Source organism: Salvelinus namaycush, chromosome 30, assembly GCF_016432855.1.
Source record: "Salvelinus namaycush isolate Seneca chromosome 30, SaNama_1.0, whole genome shotgun sequence".
NCBI lineage: Eukaryota > Metazoa > Chordata > Actinopteri > Salmoniformes > Salmonidae > Salvelinus > Salvelinus namaycush.
Genome location: NC_052336.1, coordinates 23,001,556 through 23,026,399, shown reverse-complemented (window position 1 = coordinate 23,026,399; position 24,844 = coordinate 23,001,556). Strand labels below are relative to the sequence as shown.

Here is a 24,844-nt window from a genome sequence, read left to right as displayed (position 1 = left end):
GGGGCTGCCTTAATCGACATCCACGTCTTCGGGGAACAGTGGGTTAACTGCCTTTCTCAGGGGCAGAATGACAGATTTTTAATTTGTCCGCTCGGGAATTCGATCCAGCAACCTTTCGGTTACTGGCCCAACGCTCTAACCACTAGGCTACCTGCCGCCCCATTTTCTGTACTCCCGAAAGTGTTAACTGTTTTTGTGTTTTTGACATGCCGTTTGGATGTCACTGAGCCCCTGCCACCTTTCAGCAGCTCATCAATCAGGTACTATCCGGTCTGTCAGATTTTGCTTCTGCCTACATCAATGATGTTGTCATCCACAGCTCCACCTGGGAAATTAATCTGAAGGTGGTCTTTCAGCACATTCAGGCAGCACATCCAAATGTGCCTTTGCCAAGACTGAGACTGAGTACCTTGGGTATGTGATCGGGAATGGCATCATCAAGCCCCAGGTGAAGAAAGTCCAGGCCATTGAGATATGTCCTCTCCCCCAGACCAAGACCTTCTGGTTCCGGTAGTTCCATGGAATGTCAGGTTGGTACCGCAGATTTGTCCCTACCTTTTCTGCCAGAACTGCCATTCTTACAGATCTGACAAAGAAAACCTGTCTAAACAAGGTCCAGTGGAGACAGCCTTCAAGGATGTCAATGAAGCTCTGAGTAAGCAACTTGGGCTGTACAGTCCTGATTTTGACAATACTTTTACCGTGCAAACCGATGCCTCTGAGTGTGGTGCAGGAGCTGATATTCAGGGTGAGCCGGGAGACTGCCATCCTATTGCCTACATCAGTTGTTCTCGAGAGAGGTTCTGTTTTCGACAGTGGAGAAGAAGTGCCTGGCAGTCAAGTTGGCTCTGGATTCGTTTAGTTTCCATCTCCTTGGAGCTCTCATTGGAGACGGACCACCAGGCTCTGCAGTGGATGGACAGGATGAAGGACTCGAATGCTCTCATCACCCACTGGTACCTTTCCGTGCAGCCCTACAGGTTCACAATCAGCCAAGTCGCTGGCAAGGACAATGCCACGGCTGATTTCCTTCCCCCGGTGGCCCGACAGCTGGAGGGGGAGTGTGTGAAGGCCGCACCGAGGACAGCGCAGTAAAAACTCCTGCCGAACATATATCCTTTATAATTTATGCACGTTAGCACTCACTTTACACTATACACATGGTGATACACATAATATAGAAATGAGGACGTGACACATTGCTTTTGTTTCTTATATACCATACATAACTTCATTGCAGAGATGCAGAAATACGATCTTGCCATTTGTTATCATTGTTTCTCTGTTGAATGCATGCTTCATGGTTTACATTGTCACTGGTGTAATTTCACTCCATCTAACTTTTATCAGTGAACCATTATCATTATCAACAAACAGTAAAGGTTCTATATAATGTCATGTTTACCTCCGTGCGTGTCTCTGCGGTTACCGGCTCCATGTCTGCGCATCATGGATGCCGGTTGTGTTCTGTTAAAGGAGGTCCGAGCTGAATTTTGATACTCAAGTATATTTCTGGAGAGGCGTTGGGAAATGCCACCCCCTGTTCACTGCGGGGGAACTCTTTTCCCTTGACGTGTTTAAATAGCAACGTACCTTTTCATTCACTGATTTTGTGTACTGCTAATGCTAAAATAACTTTATGTATTTCAAATTTGATCAGTACATTCACACTTCATATCATGTATCATGTGTATTTAAAATGAATGTTTGCAAACCTGGCTTCAGGTAGAGAATGGCACTGGCCACTCCCTATATTCTCTCTGTCAAACACCTTCTTGTCAGTTGATATATGCACACTCTCTTCCTGCACCTTTTTTTTTTTTTTTTTTTTTAAAGTTGAGACATTTTTCATTTCAATTAATTTATAATTTGTCTCTATTTTAAAGCACTTTGGTTTTTCTGCACCGTATCTCAGTATCTCTTGTTGCCTCCTCGGTCATCCCTAACACCCTGTTAGGCAGGGTGTCACATTGGTCAACGTAACATGCATACAGACGAGAACCTTGTTTAGACAAAGTTGTTTAGGCTATCAATGGAGACATTTAATATTGTTTTGTGTTATGTTATTCTCTCTTCAGGCGTATGGACATGGAGGACAGTGCTATGGGTTGCCATAGGTTGGATTGTGGGAATTAGTCTTGGCATGCTGTGCTGCATCTATGTGGCTACGCTGCACGAAAATGACCTGTGGTTTTCCAACATTAAGGTGAGAATCCCCGAAGATTACCCCGAAGATGGCCTCTCTGTATGACCGTTGTTACTTGACTGTCCTGCAGCCCACCCCTCGTCAAGTTCACGTTGGAAATCAGATAGTCAAGTTGTTAGCAATAACGAATTTGGTTTAGAAAGGAAGAGATCTTGATGAAGTGTAACTTATATGATAAATCATGAGTTATGATCTATGTCCTTCGTTGGATTTCCTAATGTCGTAAGCACCTCATGCTGAAACAGACAGATGGATTCTCCACGTCTTTCAAATCAGATCGACTTTTCACACCTTTCATAACCAAAGTCATGAAATTCAAGCCAACGGTTGTTACCAAATCCACCCTGAGCCGGTAAAAGAACCTTCCAGAACAGTATAAAAGAACATATGATTCTGTCCAAAGCTAGTATGTCATGTTCAGTCTGACGTGAAGTGCCTTTCCTGTGGTCTGGGACGTCATTAGATGGACCACATTTTGAGCTTATTGTCAGGCCTCCCTCAATAATTCCCGGGTGTTGATTTTGTCATGGGCAATGGTATTCAACAGGTTTTCCATCACGTTGCTCTCTTCTCCCGGTGCTGTGTTTTCTCTGAGAGTCCAGGTGTATACCTCCCACACAAATGCACAGCCCGACTCAGCTCACACACGCATCCAAGCTGTGAATAATTTGCCAGTGTGTCATGGAAATCAAAGCGCACACCTAATTGAGCTAACCTGCGTGGGATTCACACATTTGATTCTATTCGGTTTCTTGTCTTTGTGTTGTTTTCCAGTTCTCTGCCTCTGTCTATCTGTGAAGGTAGAGAAGGTAGACAGATGTTCTCATTTATAATATATACGGGTCACTTTACAGAGCTGGCAGCAGCGACTCCCCTCTATTCAAACTCCATGTGTTTATTTAACACAGTGTTCAGGAGGATGACATCACTGCACATTATGAGCCTAGCAGTTTCCCAGAAAAGTGTGTGTGTGTGTGTGTGTGTGTGTGTGTGTGTGTGTGTGTGTGTGTGTGTGTGTGTGTGTGTGTGTGTGTGTGACGCCTGATGCCTGTTAATGCTATTCTAGTTGTGGCTTTCTATTAAATCCACACTGTGGAAAAAGCAACAACACTGAACAGCCTAGACGACAGTGGTATCCTATGACTACCGGGACTACCTTATATGATTCATGCTTTGTTCTGACGTCGGGTAGAGATGACCATGACCGGGATAAACAATGCGATAAAGACATGATCCACTTTTATCCTCTCCTTATGTTTCATCAGCTTTCCTCAGGAACAATCCCTCTTGACTGAATCAGGGTTTAGTGGGGACTAAAACATGCTGATGATTCATTTCCATTTCTTGGTGCCAGTGGAGTCAGTGGTGATTGTTGCAGTTAATCTATTGTGACTTCAGAGGGCTGCATGGGAGAATGCCGGCCATGTCTGCTTTGTTTGGGAGTCTACTCGTTTTGAAAGAGACCGAGTCTAATGATTCCATATGGTTTTTAAGCACAGTCCACATGTTGGGTCAGTTTTGGCTCAGCGTTGACTGAATGTTACGGTAGTGTTTCTGAAATGCAGGCGTGTCACTTAGTTATTTCCTATGGGACATCGCTGTTCACAGAGAGGCAGCTGCGTCCAGGCCTACTAAATTCATCACGTGTGAAGTCATGTCGGTGACAGTTATAGCACCTACCGGAGCTTATTTCAGTCCACTTCTCTCTCACTCCGCTTTTGGAAATATTTAAGCGGTCTGAAAAAACATCTTAACATTTTCCAAATGGTGTTCCAGGCTTTTTGTCTATGGCTATTTCCTTTCTCTCTCTTTTTTTTTATAGATGTGCCGAGAGGTCACAAGTTGTGGGTTGATTCGCCTTCCCTATCCGGCAATATCAGTTTTCTTCTAGATCACGGACCGAGCTGGTCCCTCTGACGTGTTTGCTGCAGATTGTTTTGCTTTTAAGGGCTTTTTAATGGCCTTGTAAAACTAATCTGATTGCTTTCTTTTATTTTTTTTAAATCAACTGGTTATTAGACAGATTGGGCAGTTAAAAAGAGTGACTGGGAAAAAAGAAACAGAGTGAGTGGCCTGTTTTTCTCAGACTGTTTGCTGGACCGTGAGAGGAGTGAGCTTGGGAGTAAACCTTGGTCACATGGAGAGGTTCTTATCGTGACTCCACCTGGGTACGTTCTCATCAGTGGGTGACTGCTGAATGTTAGAGACAAGACGTGCATGAGAAACCCTGCATCCAGACATGGAAATACGCAAGAGAGGACTGAGCAAGCTGGCGAGTTACTGGGGCATCTCTCGGGATGATGTGTCTGCTGAAAGTTGTGGTGAAGCAAGAGGGGGTTTAAGGGTCAGTGAAAGAGAAGACTCTGGGAGAGATTCCCAGAATTGGTACCGTCTGAGCATTCCACCTCTGTGGCCTTGGCAGACTGTTGTCATAGCAGCAGGGTTGGTATTGGCTGTGCTGACTGGGCTGGCTCATGCCTGGTGTGTTTACTCCATACATGAGAACCTGCTGTGGTTTTCTCACCTCAAGGTAAGCTGTGCTCTGCTGATGTCATCAACCCTGACAGGGAGCCCGGTACACCCCTTTTGTATAATGGGATGATGTTGCCTTTTCTGAAAAGTACTTGCAATACAGGTTAACATTCTTTAAAATATTAAACTGTTGAAGAAATGGTCATTGGCAAGATAATCTTTGTTAACCCAGAACTAAAATATTGTGAAATGTGGTTAGACGCTCGATTTGGTCAGATACTCGACTGCGGTACCATTTATTTAAGTGATAATGCCAGAAAAGCTGGTGCTTGGGAGATATATTGGCACGGGTGTTGTTAGGCCCGAGACGAAGTCGAAGGCTGGCAAACGGTGCCAATATATCCCCCCAAACACCGGCTCTGAGGGCATTATCACTTTTATACAACGGGTTACCAACATATTCAAATAATAATTTTACATATTTTCATTAAAATGTTATTTTGATGAATTTATTCATACTATTTCATCCTTCCACAAGATATAGTCCCGACACAAATCTAGGGTTGCTACTCAAGCCTGCTGGTTGTTTGTTCTATCGGTTCGGTTGCCATACTGGCTGGCAACGTTCTTATCCTTTTCTTGCTAGCTAGCAAACTACGGCAAATTTACAGTCAAGTCAAACAGTGTAGCCATAGTAACAGCAAAGTAGCTGCATTTTCGTTTGTTTAAGCTGTTTTCTAGTGACATTTATTTGGATACATCATATAACATGGAGCTAATGATGCTTGATTTCAGCTGGCAAAGAAAATGTGCTCTCTCTTCAGGACACTGTTATTTAGAGGAGCTAGCAAACAACACAGCTAACACAATCACTCTATTGATAGTTCTTTGTATATATCCACAATCATGATGCTGATTCATGATTTCGACTGTCTGGAGAAAAAAAAAAAGAAGTTCCCTGCCTGTCTTTTTAAATGTATTTTATTTAACCTTTATTTAACTAGGCTGTCTCATGTCTGTCATCCCGACTCCCAGTATTTTCGTTACTATGTGGCCGCTGGAGATTGTTTCAATGTTGCAAATGTTGGAGGGGCTGTATTGTGGTTACGTTTTCAGTTTTTCTTTTTTGAATTCTATAAGGTTCTTTTATATGCTTCCCGTGTGCGTCCATTAGCAGGCCTCATACTATCTGTCATTTCCCACAGGACAGCAGTAATGTTGCGTATCCAGCAGGATGTCTCAGGGGAGGACGTTATATTTCACTTTCTCATTCTTAACCAAACATTTTTACTGCACCTGTCTATTATAGTCAAAATGTTTATGGCCCAGACGGTATTAACGGCTGTACATGCATTGAACATTTTTCTGTAAAGTTTTGCCATATACAGTGCATTCGGAAAGTATTCAGACCCCTTGACTTTAAATGTGATATTTCAGTTTTTTATTTTCTATACATTTGCAAAAAATTATAAAAAACTGTTTTTGTGGGGTATTATGTTTAGATTGATGGGGGGGGGCTATTTAATCCATTTTAGAATAAGGCATAACAAAATGTGGAAAAAGTCCAGGGGCCTGAATACTTTCCAAATGTACTGTACCTGTTTTTCATATGAGGAACTCATCTTTTGTTTTTTTTATATTGTTTCATGTTTTGTAAATGTATTTCCATCTCTACTTATATTTCAGGAAGTTGAGCGTGAAATCTCCTTTCGGACAGAATGTGGCCTGTACTACTCGTACTATAAACAGATGTTGAGAGCTCCCTCCATACAGCAAGGTATGGTACGATGACCGTTACTCCCTGCACGCCACAGTAGATATAGGCTAGCCCCCCCCCTACTCCCACATTCCCCTCAGGATATTCTACTGGTCATCTCAGGGGAAAGAACACAAAGGCCACTGAGAATCATAACCTTTTATGGTCACAAGTGCTCTTTCAGAACTCAATGCCCTGGAAATGAGCCCATTCACTTTTCGAACATTTCCTTCGCTCTGAAACTGGACAGTCATCTTTTCGCCCTCATGAAATTAATTCCCCCTGTTTTAATTATGCAGCATTTGCTGAAATAAAGGTCCTTAAATAGTGAGACAGAGGGCATTGGCATACCCCTCAATCCACATGTCTGTCTGGTCGGGTCCCTTCATCATTATGTAATGGGAGAGGTATTTGACCAATGGCTTGTTATGTAACCATGGTAACAAAGCTAGTTAAAATGGAGACAATGAAATGGCAAATGGCATTGTAAGTGACCTTAGTCATACTTTAATCTTTTAACAGGACCTCTCAGGATGGGGTGCTGTTGTATTTATGCATGGATATAGCTCAGTCATTTTTGCCTGGCTCTAATCAAAAGGCATACTCAAAGTTGTGATGACATTGCCAGGGCTGGAGTGAAACCTCAGATCTTTATTGCTATTTTCGAGGTACTGTTTGCTGAAACCAAACATAATTCAATAACGCTCTTGCCCAGCAGACTGGAAACATGATCACACTTTGTTTACATGACTCCATCTGCCCAAGTTAGAGTGATCTTATCCCAGCATTATGACTCAGCAGAGTTTATGTAAGATCACAAATGTGACATTAGTATCTCAGACCCTATAACTCTGGAGAAGTTAGAGCCTATTTATTTTTGAATGAGTTGCTGTATTAGACTACATACTGAAAGTGGACCAGTCACAGAAAGTTTAAAGTTACTGTCCAGTGAAAATCTCACTTTTAAAAAGTTAGACCGTCCCAAAAAATGCTTGCTATTTCCTCGTAAAGGATGATGACATCCTCCTGAGGAGGATGAGCTGGCCAATCAGTAGTCTACTTACATTCACATTTTGAATGACCGGTTTATACACACACCATAGAGTAGTGAGGAGGAGCTCCGCTGGCCGTTCGTGTCCCAAGTCATTTAGCCATTCATTGTAGCCATTGGCACTCTGAAGAGTTGCGATTTCTCTATTTTCTTGTGTCAATTATCTTGTGACATTCCTGGATTACTCATTATACTAAGAAAGTCAAATTTAATCAACAAATACGATAGTCATTTTAGAAAAGGTTAAGGGTACAAGACTGTATACATATATGGCTGTGTTGGCAAAATCACTACATATCCCATCGAGCCAAGCGGGGAGAGGCTGCCCGTTGTCACGGTTGCAAGACCAGTCAGAAACGTCCAGCTAACCCTACGCCAAAATTTAACTTGGATCCGTGCGAAGTAGCAATGATATCCTTCGCCGCCATTGTTTTACAACACAACAGGTAGCTCAAACCAGTCATGACTATTCAACAAAACAATAAATCAGTTTCAAATTTCTTTCCAGCGAATTTCTTAGTTACGTGATTGTACGTTTTGAAGTTGAGGGTGCAGTATTTGGCAATGAGGACAAAAACTAGTAGCGTACTTCAGCTAGTTTAGCCAGGGAAAACCGGGGAAAACGAGCCCGGGACAGGATATACTGTTGCAGGGCACAGATTGTAGTTTTTATGCCCTGATATCAGGAGCTGGCGGCCAAAAGTTTGAACAATTCAGAGACTGAAACGAATACATCAGATGACAAATATTTAAGGAGAGCGAATCGATATACAATCCCGGAATCAGCTGTCACTGTCAATAGTGAAACAAAGCTTCAAATGATGTTTGATTGAACCTGAATCCAGAAATGAATGGTGAAGTCACTTCCGGACACGGTAGACTCCTCCTCCTCACCACTTTGTTCTGTTGTTAGTGTACACCTATACCATTCCAACACAGAAAAGCTGCCTATTAACATACTTAAGTACCATTTTTTTTTGGAAGGAGAACTATTTCACTTCTATTGTAAGTAATTATAGGTCATCATTCATAGAAATCTGGAAACATGGGACAGTTACTTTAAGAAAGAACCTCATTTCTGTCTGTATGTGATCAGGTCTTTCAGAGCTCATCAATGATAATGCCACTGAATCCAAGAGAACCATCAACCTCCTGCGACGCATGAACATCTATCAGGAGGTGTTCCTAGGTGTTCTCTATAGGATTCTACCCATACAGGTAATACAGAGAGCCCACGTCTACTAACATGCCATTTCAAATAATAATGGAGATGATTGATGAGATGATTGGTCATTATTTCATGGTTTGTGTGTTTGTTTCAGGCCTACCTGGAGCCAGTGTATTTCTATATCTACACCGTGTTTTCCCTCCAAGCGGTGTATGTCATAGCCCTATTCATCACCAGCTGGCTGCTCAGTGGTTCCTGGCTAGCAGGGGCTCTCACTGGAGTCTGGTACATCCTCAACAGGTATACATCTCACCATGCACACCCAACTAATGATTCATTGAAAGGCTAGACGTATTAGCCTGGTCCCAGATCTGTTGGTGCTTTTGCCTGCTCCGTTGTCATTCTCAAGCTAAACATGACTCAAGTCCATAAGGAGTTGGCAAGAGAGCAGAAACAGACTCGATCACAGGTTATACAATTATAGCTACTGGACAAACTTGATGTCCTACTGCAAGCTGTCACAAGGCCAATCTTAAAATGCCCACTTCGACCTAAGATCTGAATGGACAATTAAATGGTGTGGGTCTGTGATTGTGTTCCAGAGTGGACACAACGCGGGTGGAGTTCACCATCTCGCTCAGGGAGAACTGGTCCCTGCCCTTCTTCGCTCTCCAGATAGCTGCCATCACTTGCTACCTGAGGCCTCACCTCAAACCCATCCAGCAGGTAGACACTCACCTAGCAGAGGACACCATCATCTCCTCTGTTCTCCACACACACACACACACACACACACACACACACACACACACACACACATACAATTAGACTAGAATAGGAGAATGAAGAGAAAATCTGTGGAAATAGACAATGAATCACTATCAAACTAAGTATCTTATAAGTTGTTTTGAGGTCTAGTGGCTGGTTATAATGGGATCTGTGTTGTCCGTCCACTCCTTTCCTGTGAGCAGAAGGTGGTGTTGTGGCTGATGTTCCTGGCCACGTTGTGTTTCTGCCTCACCTGGCAGTTTAATCAGTTCATCCTGCTGGTTCAGGCTCTCATCATCTTCACCCTGGATTGTCTGGACCTCATCTCCACAGAACAGGTCTGTGACATCATTCCTCTCTCATCATGCACATCACCATCACAGCATTCAGACATATATATATGTATGTGTGTTGTGTTATTTTGTTCCTGGGCCGAGATTCAATCCGTCACAGATTAAGGACCTTTGCATGATGAGAGACCACGTTCCCTGTGGATGGCAGCTAAAGCAATCACAATTGAGGGTTAGAGTTGAGCCGGGATGTGCACATGAAGCTAGGTTCATGGTTTTGGTTCAAATACAATTTTACATGCCAAATAAAAAAGGTGTAGACTTTTCTGTGAAATGCTTACTTGTGAGCCCTTTCCCAACAATGCAGAGTTAAAAAGTTTTTAAAAACATAGTATGTACAAGGAGTTCTTGTACCGAGTCAATGTGCAGGGGTATGAGGTAATTGAGGTAATATGTACATGTGGATTGGGGTAAAAGTGACAAGGCAATCAGGATAGATAAAAAACGGAGTAACAGCAGTGTGTGTACGTGTCTTGGAGTGTCAGTGTAACGTGTGAGTAGAGTCCATTGAGTGTGCATAGAGCCAGTGCAAGAGATTCAGTGCCCCAAAAAAATGGTTACAATGGAAATAGTCAGGGTGGCCATTTGATGAACTGTTCAGCAGTGTTATGGCTTGGGGGTAGAAGCTGTTCAGGAGCTTTTTGGTCCCAGACTTGGTGCTCCGGTACCGCTTGCCGTACGGTAGCAGAGAGAACAGTCTATGACTTGGGTGGCTGGAGACTTCGACAACTCTTAGGGCCTTCCTCTGACACCGCCTGGTACAGATGTCCTGGATGGCTGGGAGCTCGGCCCCAGTGATGTACAGGGCTGGACGCGCTACCCTCTGTAGCACCGTACGGTCTGATTCCAAGCAGTTGCCATACCAAGCGGTGATGCAGCCAGTCGAGATGCTCTCATGGTGCTGCTGTAGAACTTTTTGAGGATCTGAGGGCCCATGCCAAATCTTTGAGCTATGGTTAGGGTTGAGCCATGGTATGGACTTTGTAGCTCTGTTGGTAGAGCAGGGTGCTCTTAATGCCAGGGTAGTGAGTTCTATTCCTGGGACCACCCATACGTAAAATGTATGCGCACAGGACTGTTAGTCTCTTTGGATAAAAGCGTCTGCTAAATGGCATATGTTATTACCGATTCCTCTCTCCAGGTGACCTGCCTGTACCTAGTCCAGGTAAGCAGCCTGCTGTCCGTGTGGCTGCTGCAGTTCTGTAACTCCATGATCCTAGGCTCTCTGGCTCTCAGCTTCATTGTGGCCGCTCTCTTTGTCAAGCACTTCCAGGTGAGACCAAACACATAACATATGTTCCTCTTAAAACCCCAGGGATTTGACTGGTTTATTTTACAGTCTTGATAGTCGATAAGTGTAATATCAGTGGTCACTGATATACTGTTTGTATTTTTGAAAGCTCTTTGTCTTTGTGTTCCATGGAGAGAGGGCTGAAGACCGGAGGTGTCGCAGCGCGGCTGGGAAAGCTGCTCCTTCACACCGTCCTCGTCCTTGCACTAACATTCACCATTCATTATTTAGCCAAGGTGAGCCCTGAGACTTGTACTACTTCCCCCCAACCCCCCCTCCCTCCTGTCACCAGGAATGAATAACAAGTCATCTATGTGTGTTATGAGCTGTGGAGAAGCCAGGAGGAAGGCTCACAGGAGTCAGGAGGACATCGTGAAAACATTTACAGTACCAGTCAAAAGTTTGGAGACACCTACTCATTCCAGGGTTTTTCTTTATTTTTACTGTTTTCCACATTGTAGAATAATAGTGACGACATCAAAACTACGACATAAACATATGGGATCATGTAGTAACAAAAAAGTGTTAAACAAATCCAAATATATTTTAGAATTTATATTCTTCAAAGTAGCCACCCTTTGGGCTGCCGAGTGGCGCAGCAGTCTAAGGTACTGTATCTCAGTGCAAGAGGTGCCACTACAGTCCCTGGTTCGAATCCAGGCTGTATCACATCCTGCCGTGATTGGGAGTCCCATAGGGCAGCGCACAGTTGGCCCGGCATTGTCCGGGTTTGGCCTGGGTAGGCCGTTATTGTAAATATGAATTTGTTCTTAACTGACTTGCCTTGTTAAATACATTTTAAAAATGTGTACACTCTTGGCATTCTCTCAACCAGCTTCACCTGGAATGGTTTTCCAACCGTCTTGAAGGAGTTCCCACATATGCTGAGCACTTGTTGGCTGATTTTCCTTCACTCTGCGGTCCAACTCATGCCAAACCATCTCAATTGAGTTGAGGTCGGGTGATTGTGGAGGCCAGGTCATCTGATGCAGCACTCAATGACTCTCATTCTTGGTCAATTAGCCCTTAAACAGCCTGGATTCATAAATTCAAAAAGCAATTCGACCATGAAGGCCTGATTCACGCAGTCTCCACTGAACAGTTGATGTTGAGATGTATCTGTTACTTGAACTCACTGAAGCATTTATTTGGGCTGCAATTTCTGAGGTTGGTAACTTTTTTTTGAGGCTGGTAACTTTTTTTTAACCCCCTTTTCTCCCCAATTTCGTGGTATCCAATTGTTAGTAATTACTATCTTGTCTCATCGCTACAACTCCCATATGGGCTCGGGAGAGACGAAGGTCGAAAGCCATGCGTCCTCCGAAACACAACCCAACCAAGCCGCACTGCTTCTTAACACAGCACGCCTCCAACCCGGAAGCCAGCCGCACCAATGTGTCGGAGGAAACACCGTGCACCTGGCTACCTTGGTTAGCGCGCACTGCGCCCGGCCCGCCACAGGAGTCGCTGGTGCGCGATGAGACAATGATATCTCTACCGGCCAAACCCTCCCTAACCCAGACGACGCTAGGCCAATTGTGCGTCGCCCCACGGACCTCCCGGTCGCGGCCGGCTGCAACAGAGCCTGGGCTCGAACCCAGAGTCTCTGGTGGCACAGCTAGCGCTGCGATGCAGTGCCCTAGACCACTGCGCCACCCGGGAGGCTAGGCTGGTAACTTTAATGAACTTATCCTCTGTAGCAGAGGTAACTCTGGGTTACCAAATTGGGCTATCTTCTGTATACCACCCCTACCTTGTCACAACACAACTGATTGGCTCAAATGCATTAAGAAAGAAGGACATTCCACAAATTAACTTTTAACGAGGCACACCTGTTAATTGAAATGCATTCCAGGTGACTACCTCATGAAGCTGGTTGAGAGAATGCCGAGAGTGCGCAAAGCTGTCATCAAGGCAAAGGGTGGCTACTTTGAAGAATCTCAAATCTCAAATATATTTTGATTTGTTTTACACTTTTTTGGTCACTACATGATTCTATACGTGTTATTTTACAGTTTTGATGTCTTCACTATTATTCTACAATGTACTTAATAGCACAAATAAAGAAAACCCCTTGAATGAGAAGGTGTCCAAAATGTTGACCGGTACTGTATTTCCAGCTGTTTCAAAATACGGCATATAACTGAAATTTACATGGGAATAACTATGCGTCTGTAATGTACTTTATGTTAACTTGCCTCTAAGGAATGTTATTTTTAAATGTCTGGCTGTTTCATGTTGACTCAGACATCTCTTTTCCTTGTGTATCTTCATGTTTGCACAGCAAGCGTTGCAGCTCCGTTCTGATGAACACATCTTTAAATTCATAAAGTCCAAATTTGGCTTGGGCCCTACGAGGTAGTATACACTGAGTTCCTTCATCGTGTTTTAATTATTCACTAACTGACACTTACTTAGTGTAGAATCCTGAGATGATAAAACCCCTTTCATTGATCGCATATTAAATGTAATTTATACACACAGAGGAAATGTGCTGTAGTATTTCAGATTAAGTATACAACAAACTGAGGGAAACAACTGCTATGTCAATACTCAAAGCCAGTGTTACAAGAGCTTGCCAACATCTCTCTCTCTCTTTCTGTGTCTTTTTCTCTCTCTCTCTCTGTCTCTGTCTCTCTGTCTCTATCTCTCTCGCTCTCTCTCTGTCTTCGTGTGTGTCTTTCTCTCTCTCAGAGATTTCGATGCCAGTCTGTACCTATGTGAGGAAGCCTTTGGGCTGCTTCCCTTGGACACGTTTGACCGCTTGGCTGGCACTCTGCTGGCATACCCTTACCTCGTCACCCTGATTGTGCTCCTGGTGATGCTGGCGCTGGTAACACTGGCCAACCTCTGGTATGTTGGATATCCTCCCGTGGCTGTGGACTGAGAATGACGTTCAGATACAGCCTACATATGGTTGAGTCATGCCCCGTACATAACGGGTCTCTGGCTTTCAAGCGCCATCAGCCTTAATCCCATGTGCATATTACAACCCTTATCCACATTTCTGTTGTGATGTCATTTATTTTCTTCATTCTGTTTCCTTTAAATTCCTTCACCATCTGTCATGCTGAGGCCTGTCTTATCAAGGCAAAACACTGAGACAGAGTAGAGTTCAAGAGGTTGCTTGTTGGTAGCCCACACATCTATCACATCATTATTATTTTTAATTAGTAATTCATTAATTCTTCTTAATAATTAGTAAAGACGATCTCCTTTTTGTGTTTGTATATGCTTTATTTAGACAGTTTAGCAACTGACAGGGAGGTAGATGAGGAGACACCGTAGGAGGGTTGAACACCACCCAGGAATTGAACCCCCGTCTCTAGGGTCGTAGTACAGTATGTACTTAGAGCCCACCTACTACTCAACCACAGTCTTTGCACATATAATAATGATTTAGCCACTCATATGCCACCGCTGTCAGTTAGTTCCGTAATTCTCCAGCTGTGTGGAGACCTAATAGAATGTATTGAGGTAGTGGGTGGCAGGCAGCATCACAACAATCCTCAGAGTCCTCTCCCTGTGAGTATCTGAGCATGTCATGTCTCACTGTGTGGTTCTGTCCCTGTTTGATGAGAGAGAGAGAGAGAGAGAATCCTGCTCCTATCCTTTTGTCCTGTTCTCATTCCAGTTATCAGAACCCAGTCTGGACCCCCAGGCACTCAACCCTCGCACAAGCTAATCATTACAGGCTCATTTCAGATACACCAGTTAACCTTTTGGAGGAGAGCGAAAGACAAACTGAATAATCTGCCTAATGTCTCCAGCCCTCGCCTTTATGTATTATGCATCAATGTTATTCTCAGTGATTCTTCAGCGGTCGGGCGGCCGCCGAAAGGCCGATGCGAGGCTCGGCCGATCTGTATGCGGGCAGATGTCGCCTACAATCTGTTACACACCGTCTTCTTCGGCCTCCTGGCGCTCGGCACCATGAGGTGAGCACCGCTGCTTGTTCAAGATGATATCTCTCCCGACAGGTCTGGAATTATGCTGAATAACCAACATCGACTTTCTTTATCTCTCTCTTCATCTTATTCTTCCTGTTTCATCTGCCCATCTGTCCTCTGTGTGAGTGGCCCTCCCCAGGTCTTTCGGAGTTTTTTCCCTCCACTCTTGCTCTCTCCAAACCGCTCTTTCCTTATCTGTCAAATGTTTTGATTACACACCATTTCCAATTTGTGATGTTTATTTTGCTGCCCCATAATATGAGGAGAACGCTGCTGATAATATCCTTATAATGCAAAGTACATTTAGCAAAGTTCAGAAAATAAGTTTAAATAAGGTTGATCTGATCTTTTAAAGACACTGTTCTTCTCTCTCCAGAATGAAATATCTGTGGACTGGCCATATGTGTGCCTTTGCTGCCTATGGCGTGTGTGGCAAGGAGCTGTGGTCCCTCTGCCTGAACATGATTCACTGTAACACTAAAACAAAGGTAAAGGCAACAGCTCCGATCCCAAAGGTTTATTTTACAGAAGTATGAGCACAGTACCTGTTAGCAGGTTCTGTGTTCCACCATGAGATGGTCCAGTCCTACACTGAGGCAGTAGGAACATGTTGGAATGGTAGCTTGCTTATACTGCGCTGAACAGTTCCAACCTCATCCAGTAGGTGGCAATGTGGTGTCAACCAACTAACACCAACATGTCAGAACAGAGAAACTAAATATCACAACAGATTGCAATGTTCACCCTGGTAATTTTCTCTCTCGTTTTGCAGCTGAGGCTGATCAGGTACACGCTTCCACTTGTCATTCTGTGTTTTCTATATTACAAGGTGAGACATTTGCCTTGCTATTTCATCACAATTTGCAGTACAATATTTTCTCACCCACAGAAATTGCAGTAACTGTGAACTGAAATGGAGTTAAAAATGAAAGCAGCAACCGGCTGGTGACTAGTGTGTGAAGGACTTTGGCTCTCTCTATCAACTGTACAGAGACATTGGCAGTCATCGGGATGTGTGAATGGATGTGTTTGGTTTATATGGAAGTGATTATTGTGAGCTGATGTGTTTCTGTGGAGTTTGGTTATTTAGAGTCTTTTTCTTCATAGTTCTGGCCCAAACTGATGACGGAAGTATCAGAACTGAGAGAATTCTACGACCCTGACACCGTTGAGCTGATGACCTGGATTAGGTAAAATCCGATGTATTTCTGCTTTAATGTGCGCACATACGCAGACATACATGCACACGTGCGTAGATGTCAAACAAACGCAAATCAGGTTAGCTTTGTTCCACAGATCCAAGTTCCACCATCGTTGCCTGTGACTGCATGTGTTTATGTGAAATGTAGATTTGGTGAGCTGTGGCGCATGAATAAGTAATGGAGGTCTGGAGAGGACCCAGCTGTTGGCAGCGGTTCAGCCCGTGGCCCCGGGCCCCTGTGGAAGGGTTTTATCAAGCCAATCAGTCCTGATGATCGGAGATGGAGGTGAATTTGGCGTGGCTCCTTGGCTTTGAGAGAGACTGACTTGGGAGGACAGACCTTAAAAACACTCTGTGAAATAACACAGGCTCTCTGCCTCCAGAGAAAATCCAATTTGCTCGGAGGTTTAGCGTGTCGAGTTACCTTCACTGGTGCTAGCGCATTAAGCCTCTTGCCATGCGCTAATTACATTTAACATGAAAGAGTTAAGCAGTGATCGTGTTTCATGAGACTTGGGCATAGCAAAGCTGATCTTGTTTGTAGATTATCACAAATTCAGAGGGAATGTGAACAAAAAAACGGGGGAAATATACTTCCGTCTCATTCACAGTATTTACACGAAGTACTTATTGGTTTGTTATGGTAATCTTGCCGGGGAATGTACTTGAACATACCATGTGTCCATGGGCGCTTTTTAAATAGTTACATTGTAATAAATCTGAAGAGTTCAGGAGATTTAATCAAGAGACATTAAGGAGAGAAAAAGAAGCAACAGAACGTACAGCTCCAGAATACTGATGTACTCCTGCTAAAACATCAATACATTCGTGGGCATCACGGTTTGTCTAGCAGCTCTTCTGGCAGCCTGGACTTCCTTGATGAAACTGGTTTGCTGACGGTTTCTTTTTCAGTTAAAGCTGAGTCTGTAATTGTGAGTCCCTCCAGCTTCCTCCTGCTAAATGCACATTCAGATGTCAGTGGAAGCTCGCCATTGTGTGTGAATATGCTTGATCATTTCTCTCTCTTGACTTTGCTGGCTCCACGCTTGATGGTGCCCTTTAAGTTCTGCTGGTGCCTTGTCATTACTGTCTTGGACAGCGTTGTGAGGCACCGTCATCAGACACCCTTATCATTTAGAGCATTGGCTGCCATGCCATTCATTTCCCCTCTTTTGTTCGGTGGTTAATATTGTCGCGCCATCCTTTGATTCTGGAAAGCTGAGTAATTTCAGAATGTTGCCTTGTTTTTGAATAATGAAGACAAATGACGCTTTTGTTTTCCCAGGGAAACTTCTGTAGCTGTAAGAGCGGCTGTAATTTCGGTTCACTACTGGAACAAAGAGGACGTTTTCACGCTGTAAACTGTGGATTTCTTCGTGTCTTTTCACACTCTCATATCCTCTACTTTCATCTCCTTGCTAATTGTCGTTCTGTCAGCTTGACTTTTCTCTTCCTTATAATTTGTCGAAATTAGAAGTTTCCCCCTTATTATACATAGTCTCCAGAGGATGTCAGTAGCAGTAAGTAAAACTCTGTCTATCCTCGTATGAACCACAGTTATTCCCCTCCTCAGGATATTATCGATAGAAAGCTTGTAACTTCGCCCACTGTGAAATTGCTTATAATGAAATTTTGCCAACCTTCCCTCTCTCAACCGATCAGTCAGTCAATCAATCATCATCACCCTCCACTCAGTCTCCGAACTCTGTGGCGGTTGAATTGGCCATTATAGTGGCTGGTTGGTGTAACAGCCGATATCTGTGGTGATCCATCTCTTCTAGCTGGGAGCAGAGCAGATCGACCAGTCAGATAGGATGAGCGGAGCTGTAGGATCTTAGGATGGACGTGACAGGCCCATCTCTGTTTCTATCTCCATCTCTGCCGTACCTGAGCTCCCTACAAATCCCAGCCGTTAGCATCTCAGAGCTGTTAGCATCCACCTCCCTCCCGTACCTGCCTCTCTTGGACTCGTGATGTGCAGACATTACTAGGCTATCCTCCTCCTCCAGTCTCTGATTGGTAGACACTGAAACTTTCCACCTATCTGTTCTCTTTCTCTCTCTACCACTTTAAAGTGTGCATCAACAGGTGTACAATGCTGTTAATTTACTGCATGACATAGTCCCACCTCTGCATGTAGCAGAAGTAACGCACAGGCACATTCATGCATACCAATTTCACGCTTAGTCACCATCCGTATCCTCCTCCACCCACTATTAACAGCATTAATATGTTTTTGTAATGTCACCGGGGCGACAGGCATTTTGCTACCAGAATATACATCTGAAATGAAATAGAAATCAGCTGAGGTCTGAGGAATCCCACTTGAATATGCAGTAATTAAATGCACACTCCCCCGGAGAGGAGGAAGTGACCCGGAAGAGCATGTCAGAGGTCAGCCCCATCACCTCATCACACACAGCCCCGGGTGGCTGGCGATTAGCCCCGCAGGTTGCTGATGTTCCTAGCGGGGGCGTCCTATCTCTCCCCCCATAGCCCAGAGGGAGTCAGCAGTCTCAACCTATCCCCCTTTTTCTGTAACATGGATTTGAAGGGCAAATCAACATGAGGAATGGAGAAAATAATAGCTGCTGTGAAAGAGGCTCTGCTATGATCTCTTACTGAGTTAGAGAGTGATTTGATTTCCTTCTCTAATATAGATAATACAATGGCTCCTCCACCAGGGAATGAAACTGAAATAATTTAATTCAGGGAATTAAACTGAAATAATTCAATTCTACCTGTGTGTGTGTGTGTGTGTTTGAGCAAACAACCTTTTTCTTATGCTCTTTTGTGCTGTTCTCGTCTGCCTACTTGATTTGTGAAATACCTGAACAACAGCTCGACAGGTGGTTCTCAACCAGCTATGCACACACTGTGCTGCTTGTTTCTGCCTGAAATTACCTGATTCCTCAGTTGTTACCAACAATTACCACCAATATAATTATTACTGGAAATTGGTGCCGTGAGTGGAAACGTGCGCTCTCTCTCCACACGAGTGTATCCATGCAATCAGACTTGCCGGGTTGAGGGAGAGTGTACACAGCCCAGATTGTAAACATAACGATTGTTCTGTTCTCTGTGTTGTGGCTCGTGTTAGATTAAAAAATGCCCCCAAGTTGTGTAGCTGGTCAGAGGGGCTCTCAGGCATGTGGAGTCACTGTGTCGATGAGCAGAGATCAGTATTATGAGAAGGCCGAGGTTGGGCTGTGGTAACAACAAGGCTCTACTTAGAGTCAGGCTCTCTAGGCTGTACTAATGTAAAACATTCCACACTGGGCTTCGTCCTTCCTGTGAGTCCTCACTCACCACCTCTCTAGAAACGCTTTGAGAAAGATTCCTTTGCGAAAGAAAGATAAACATGCTTTATTTGTCCGAGGTCAATGTTATGTTCCGAGCAGCCTTAGAAGGCTGTCCTTTCACTAGCCTTAGAATCTCTCCTTGAAGTTGTTCCTCCGCAAAACTTTCGGCTGGCTTGTACAGTATTTGTTCTTTAATAAATAAATAAAAGAAAGTGTCATTGTAGCTGTGAGGAAGAAAAGTATTTGACATCTGCAAAGGTTATTGTAAAAGAACTTGATGGCATTGAGTAAAGAATACCTGCAGTGTCCAAGTACAGACATCAGTATGGTACTAGCCTGCTACTGAGTCACGATAAACCAACCACATTTCCCATTTTGATAAATACACAAACGCAGCGGCTCTACAGCATGTTAACATCTTCTACCCAGGTTTGAGAAGCGGCTGTAGCATGCCGACGGGGGATCTTCTGTGGTGGATAATGCTGCTCTGTGTAGCATACAGCAGTATAAACGCCGATATCTTCTTCCTTGTCTTCCAGCTCAAAGACCCCCAAGAAGGCAGTGTTTGCTGGGAGCATGCAGCTGCTGGCTGGGATCAAACTGTGCACAGGGAGAGTCCTGACTAATCACCCACACTATGAAGACCGAGCTCTGAGAGAGAGGACCAGACAGGTAAAACAAAACCCTTTTATCCTTTTCCTGCTTCTATACACTTCTCTTCTAAAGTGTATGTCTACACAAGACCTGACCTGAGAGGAGAGTAAGATGGAGAAAACGGTACACCTGTAAATATGTGATGACCAGGGTCGGAGGTCAATTCCGTTTTAAATTCAGTCCAACCAGGGAATTAAAACTGTCCACGTGGAAAGGAAAAGGGCCGTGTTCAAATCGTCTCCACAATTGTAATGGAACTCAGAAGGCATGACGCCACTCGGGTGATGATCCTATCAAGGAGAGGACACCATTTCCGTATACCTGTGCTGTGATATTAGCATGGAGGGGACGTCAACCGCGGCGGGGAAATGGAGTCCCATAAGCCTCAGCATGAGCGCATGCTATCAGTCACTTATATTTCCTGTCTGGCTTTCCCCTCAGTTTAACAGAAGCGTGCGACTTTATCAGCCAGACAACGCCATGTTTTCATCTCACCCAGGGATGGCAAGTAGAATTTGTCAGATGCATAGATGAATTGTGGTGGTGTGAACCGTCGCTAAAGCTCGTTAGACAGTGCAGCGCGTGGGGCTAGGTGCGGGGGAGGCAGGCAGACAGGAGAGGAGATGGTGCACGTCTGCTGGATGGTTGGGTACAGAGCGTTCTGCCACTCTGTGGGTGGTGCTCTACGGCGTGTGATGCTGTGCCGTGCGGCGGTGCGAGGCCTCACGAAGCTCTGCAGGCAGAGCTCTGACTAATGAAGCTCTGCAGCTGTGGGAGGGAGAGGGGAGGGGAGGGGCTCGCTCCTCAGGTTCGGGGGCTCTGGCTCTGCCTGGGGGACGTGAGCGGAATGCTCCCTCCACACCACCCTGCTGCGCGTCTGTCTGCCACTCAGCGCCACAGAGGGGTCAGCCCCCAGCACCAGCACGGCCCACTTAACACTCATCACAAGGTCTCTCATAACCAACTCTCTATCAATAAGTCATGCCTGCCTGTGTGTGTGTGTCTATCTGAGCCCTGTGTTGTGCTGTGCCCTCCATGTTTACAGGCGTGTGTGTGTGTGTGTGTGTATTGTCCCCTGGGTGTGTTTCTCTCCTCCTGGTCGTTTCAGGTGTATCAGATCTACGCGCAGCAATCCCCGGAGGAGGTCCACGGGATCCTGCGCTCGGCGGGGGCTGATTTCGTGGTGATGGAGGACAGCGTCTGCTACGAGAGGAGGCATGGCCGGGGCTGCAGGCTCCGAGACCTGCTGGACCTGGCCAACGGACACGTAGGTGTCGTTTCTGGCAGGGGTTGGGATTCTGCGACGTGATGCCACCTCTTTCACGAATGTATGACTGCACGTGCGTGCATGTACACGCGTGAGTGTTTTTGATGTGCTTTTGTTTGAACAGGAGGCAGATTGTTTGGTTAAAATACCGAGAGCTGATAGGAGGAACATTGATTGGACTGCTTCAGAATGAGAGAAAGGAGGGATAGATTCTCTGGGTGTTTGTGAGACTGGGATGGGGAGGGTTGTTTTGGGTGTGTGCGCGTGCGTGTGTTTGCATGTGCTCTCTCTAAATCACATGTTGTCTGTCAGCTTCTGTCAATCATAGACACATCAAAGTATGATTGCTTTGAAAGGGCTCAATTACAGGCAGCATCGGGTCTGGAGATTCATCCTCCTCTGATCTGCGTATCACCGCTGGTTGAAAGATGTATTTTCTCTCCTCCCGCTTTTGATGCTAGGAATAAATGAGTCACTGGTTATTTGGGTTTCTGGAGGCATGCTTGCCTTGCATACCGTCTCATCCTTCCCGAGTGGTGAATGTGGGGTTAGTAATCTTTCACTGCATGTGAACCACACATCCACATCACCTAGTGATTGGCTCAACTCAGAAATCTTTATTGAGAGAATAACAAAAACAGATTTTTGTTGTTGTTGTCAATTATTGAATTCCCTGGATCCTTGTGGTACAAATCTAACTCGAGGGTACTATTTGAATGCATCTAATGTGTTTTTGGATTAGATCATGGATGGCCCTGGGGACAACGACCCAGACTTGGTCCACGCCTCCCACCCTCGCTTCTGTGAGTCCATCAAGACAGACGGCCCTGCCTACACAGCCCTCTTCACCCGCGTTTTCCAAAACAAGACCTTCCACGTCTACAAGCTGAAGAGGGGCAAGAAGAGAGCCAAGGCCGACAAAGAGCCGGTGGCCATGGAGGATAAAAACCAGTAATAAGACCCTGGGGACCCCATAAACAACCCCTGCCCACCCATATCCAGCAGCCGGCCCCGTCTCCGACTCAGCCTCCTGCTCCCTGTCATGTTGATAACCTGATGACTGCTCTGTGCTCCCTGCTCTCTGGTCTACTCGACTTCATCTGGAACCATGGCTGCACTCTCCCTCCCTCCTTCCACCCCTCCCTGCGCCACGGCAGCCAGAGGCAGGTAATCACGGCCGGCTGACACGGCGCTGATTTGAGCAGCGTCTGATTGCGGCGGGCGAGCAGATGAGCACATGCATATCAAACCAGGGCTTTGTGTCAGGAAGCTCATGTTTAAACAGGAGAGATGACGGCACATCACAACAACATTCACGGCTCTCTCTCGCTTTCACCCAGACTAAAGGCAGAGCAGAGGAGAGGAGAGGAGAGAGACCTTTGAGAGGGAGCTGATTGAAAGATAGAGCAGTGGGGGTAATTATTGCGAAGGCCAGTCTGGTCTCTTTGGTGGCTGCGTCTGCAGCCTGACTGCACAGCTGCACCCTGTGCCATTTCCTTGTTTTTTAAACCGTGCCATGTCTCGTCTCCACTTGTTAATGAGGATTCCTCTTTTGATGCTCTCTCACAGACACACAAAGTTCTGCATAAGTTGTCTTGTTGTGGTGTATCAAGGGGAAGTGGCGTTCTCATTGTGATGCATAACAGTCCTATCACTGTGAAGAGTATTTGCTTGTTCATTCCGTTGCATTGAAATTGGATGTTTAATTTAGGAATTGGCTAATAAAAAAATGTACCAGGGAGAAGTTAATTTCATTATGTTTGTCTAATAAGTGCATACTAATGTAATGTTTTTGAGCATTGACATTCTTCATTTTCATATTTATTAATAATTCAGTTTAGACGCATTGGTCATTTAAACCGACAGTATTTTTTTAAATGAGCAAATGCTAGAGCAGATAATTTATTAACTGTGTGTATTCGCTCACAACTCATCACCACAGAATCATACAGTATTATGTAGAAGGACTGCATTGTGGGTAAACCATGACCACTGGTCAATGTTGAATTAGGTGAATGGTTAACATATTCATGGCAACTGGTCTATGTAGGACTGGCTAACATACAGTGGGTATCAGAAGTATTCACCGCCTTGGATGTTTTCACGTTGGTGGGTTACAAAGTGGGATTGAAATAGATTTAATTGTCATTTTCCTGTCATGGATTTACACAAAATACTCAATAACATCAAAGTGAAAAGAATTTAAAAAATAAAATGTATACAGATTAATAAAATTTAATTGACTAAAATAAAGTTGTTGCATATAAGTATTCACCCCCTTTGTTTAGGCATGCCTAAATTAGTTCAGGAGTAACATTTGGCTTAACAAATCACAAGATACATGTGAAATAATGTAACTTGTGACTTAACTTTTTAATGACTACCCCTTCCTTTGTCCCCCATACAAGGTCCCTCAGTCAAGAATTGAATTTCAAGTACAGATTCAACTACAAAGACCAGAGGGGTATACAATGACGCAAGCTACAGTAGATCTACTCAGGGTTTTCTAAAGCTAGCCAGCTTCAGTTACTTTCCCATTCCAGCTCAGGCTTCGTCTGTACTACGACGGGGGATATTGCTTGTCCGTCTACCAAACTCTAGCAGGCTTGAAAGTTCGTGTGCGTGTTGCACATGGCTAGTCAAACACCAAACTTTTCATTGAGACAACGCTGAAACAATCCATGGGAAAGTCGGTGGCATATTTTCATTTGTGCCGAAATCGAAATGAAAGAAAAGGTATAAATTCAGCGGGCTTTCGTGTGCAATAGACTTTTTGAAGTGGTGTCTTTTTATTACTTTGGTGTGGTTATAAACACAAGTCATTTTTCCCGCACTCCTATTGATCAAATAATTGTATTAAGTCATACAAATGTTTTACTGTGCGTGACGTTTCAAATGCATTTGTCATTACTAAATGTCTAATGTGATTAGTGTGACCATGTTAAACTGCCTATTTGGATGGTCCCATCTGTAGATGCTCTACAAACAGTCATACTGTCAATATGCTATCAAGGTCAAACTATCTGTTGATAAGCAACTGCGGCTTCGTGTTATGTTGCGGTTAGGGTTATGTTTAGAATAAGGGTTAGGGTTAGTAGATAGTTAGTTGAAAATTTACAGATGCTTTACAGACTACCCACCCGAAACACGGCAAAGGAATACACTTTTTGGCCTAAATGCAAAACCTTATGCTTGAGGCAAATCCAACATAACTCATCACTGAGTAACTGTATCATTATTTTCATCATGGTATGGGCATGCTTGACATCGGCAAAGACTGGGGAGTTTTTCAGGATAAAAATAAATGAGATTGAGCTAAGCACAGGCAAAATCCTAGAGGACAACCTGCTTCAGTCTGCTTTACACCAGACATTGGGAGAGGAATTCACCTTTCAGCAGGACAATAAC

The 24,844-nt window shown here is 44.5% G+C and overlaps 1 protein-coding gene across 1 annotated transcript; it reads left to right on the top strand.

Moving 5' to 3' along the window:
- The first annotated feature begins 2,083 nt into the window (after positions 1-2,083).
- On the top strand, positions 2,084-24,756 carry LOC120025290 (probable C-mannosyltransferase DPY19L3). The gene is made up of 17 exons (XM_038969778.1): positions 2,084-2,206; positions 6,365-6,455; positions 8,582-8,703; positions 8,808-8,953; positions 9,256-9,379; positions 9,625-9,759; positions 10,913-11,044; positions 11,197-11,298; positions 13,347-13,420; positions 13,757-13,915; positions 14,872-15,000; positions 15,389-15,500; positions 15,785-15,841; positions 16,120-16,202; positions 20,055-20,187; positions 21,278-21,436; positions 22,179-24,756. The coding sequence occupies exons 1-17, from the start codon at positions 2,144-2,146 to the stop codon at positions 22,389-22,391; spliced, it is 2,034 nt and encodes a 677-aa protein (XP_038825706.1). The 5' UTR covers positions 2,084-2,143; the 3' UTR covers positions 22,392-24,756.
- The last annotated feature ends 88 nt before the right edge of the window (positions 24,757-24,844 follow it).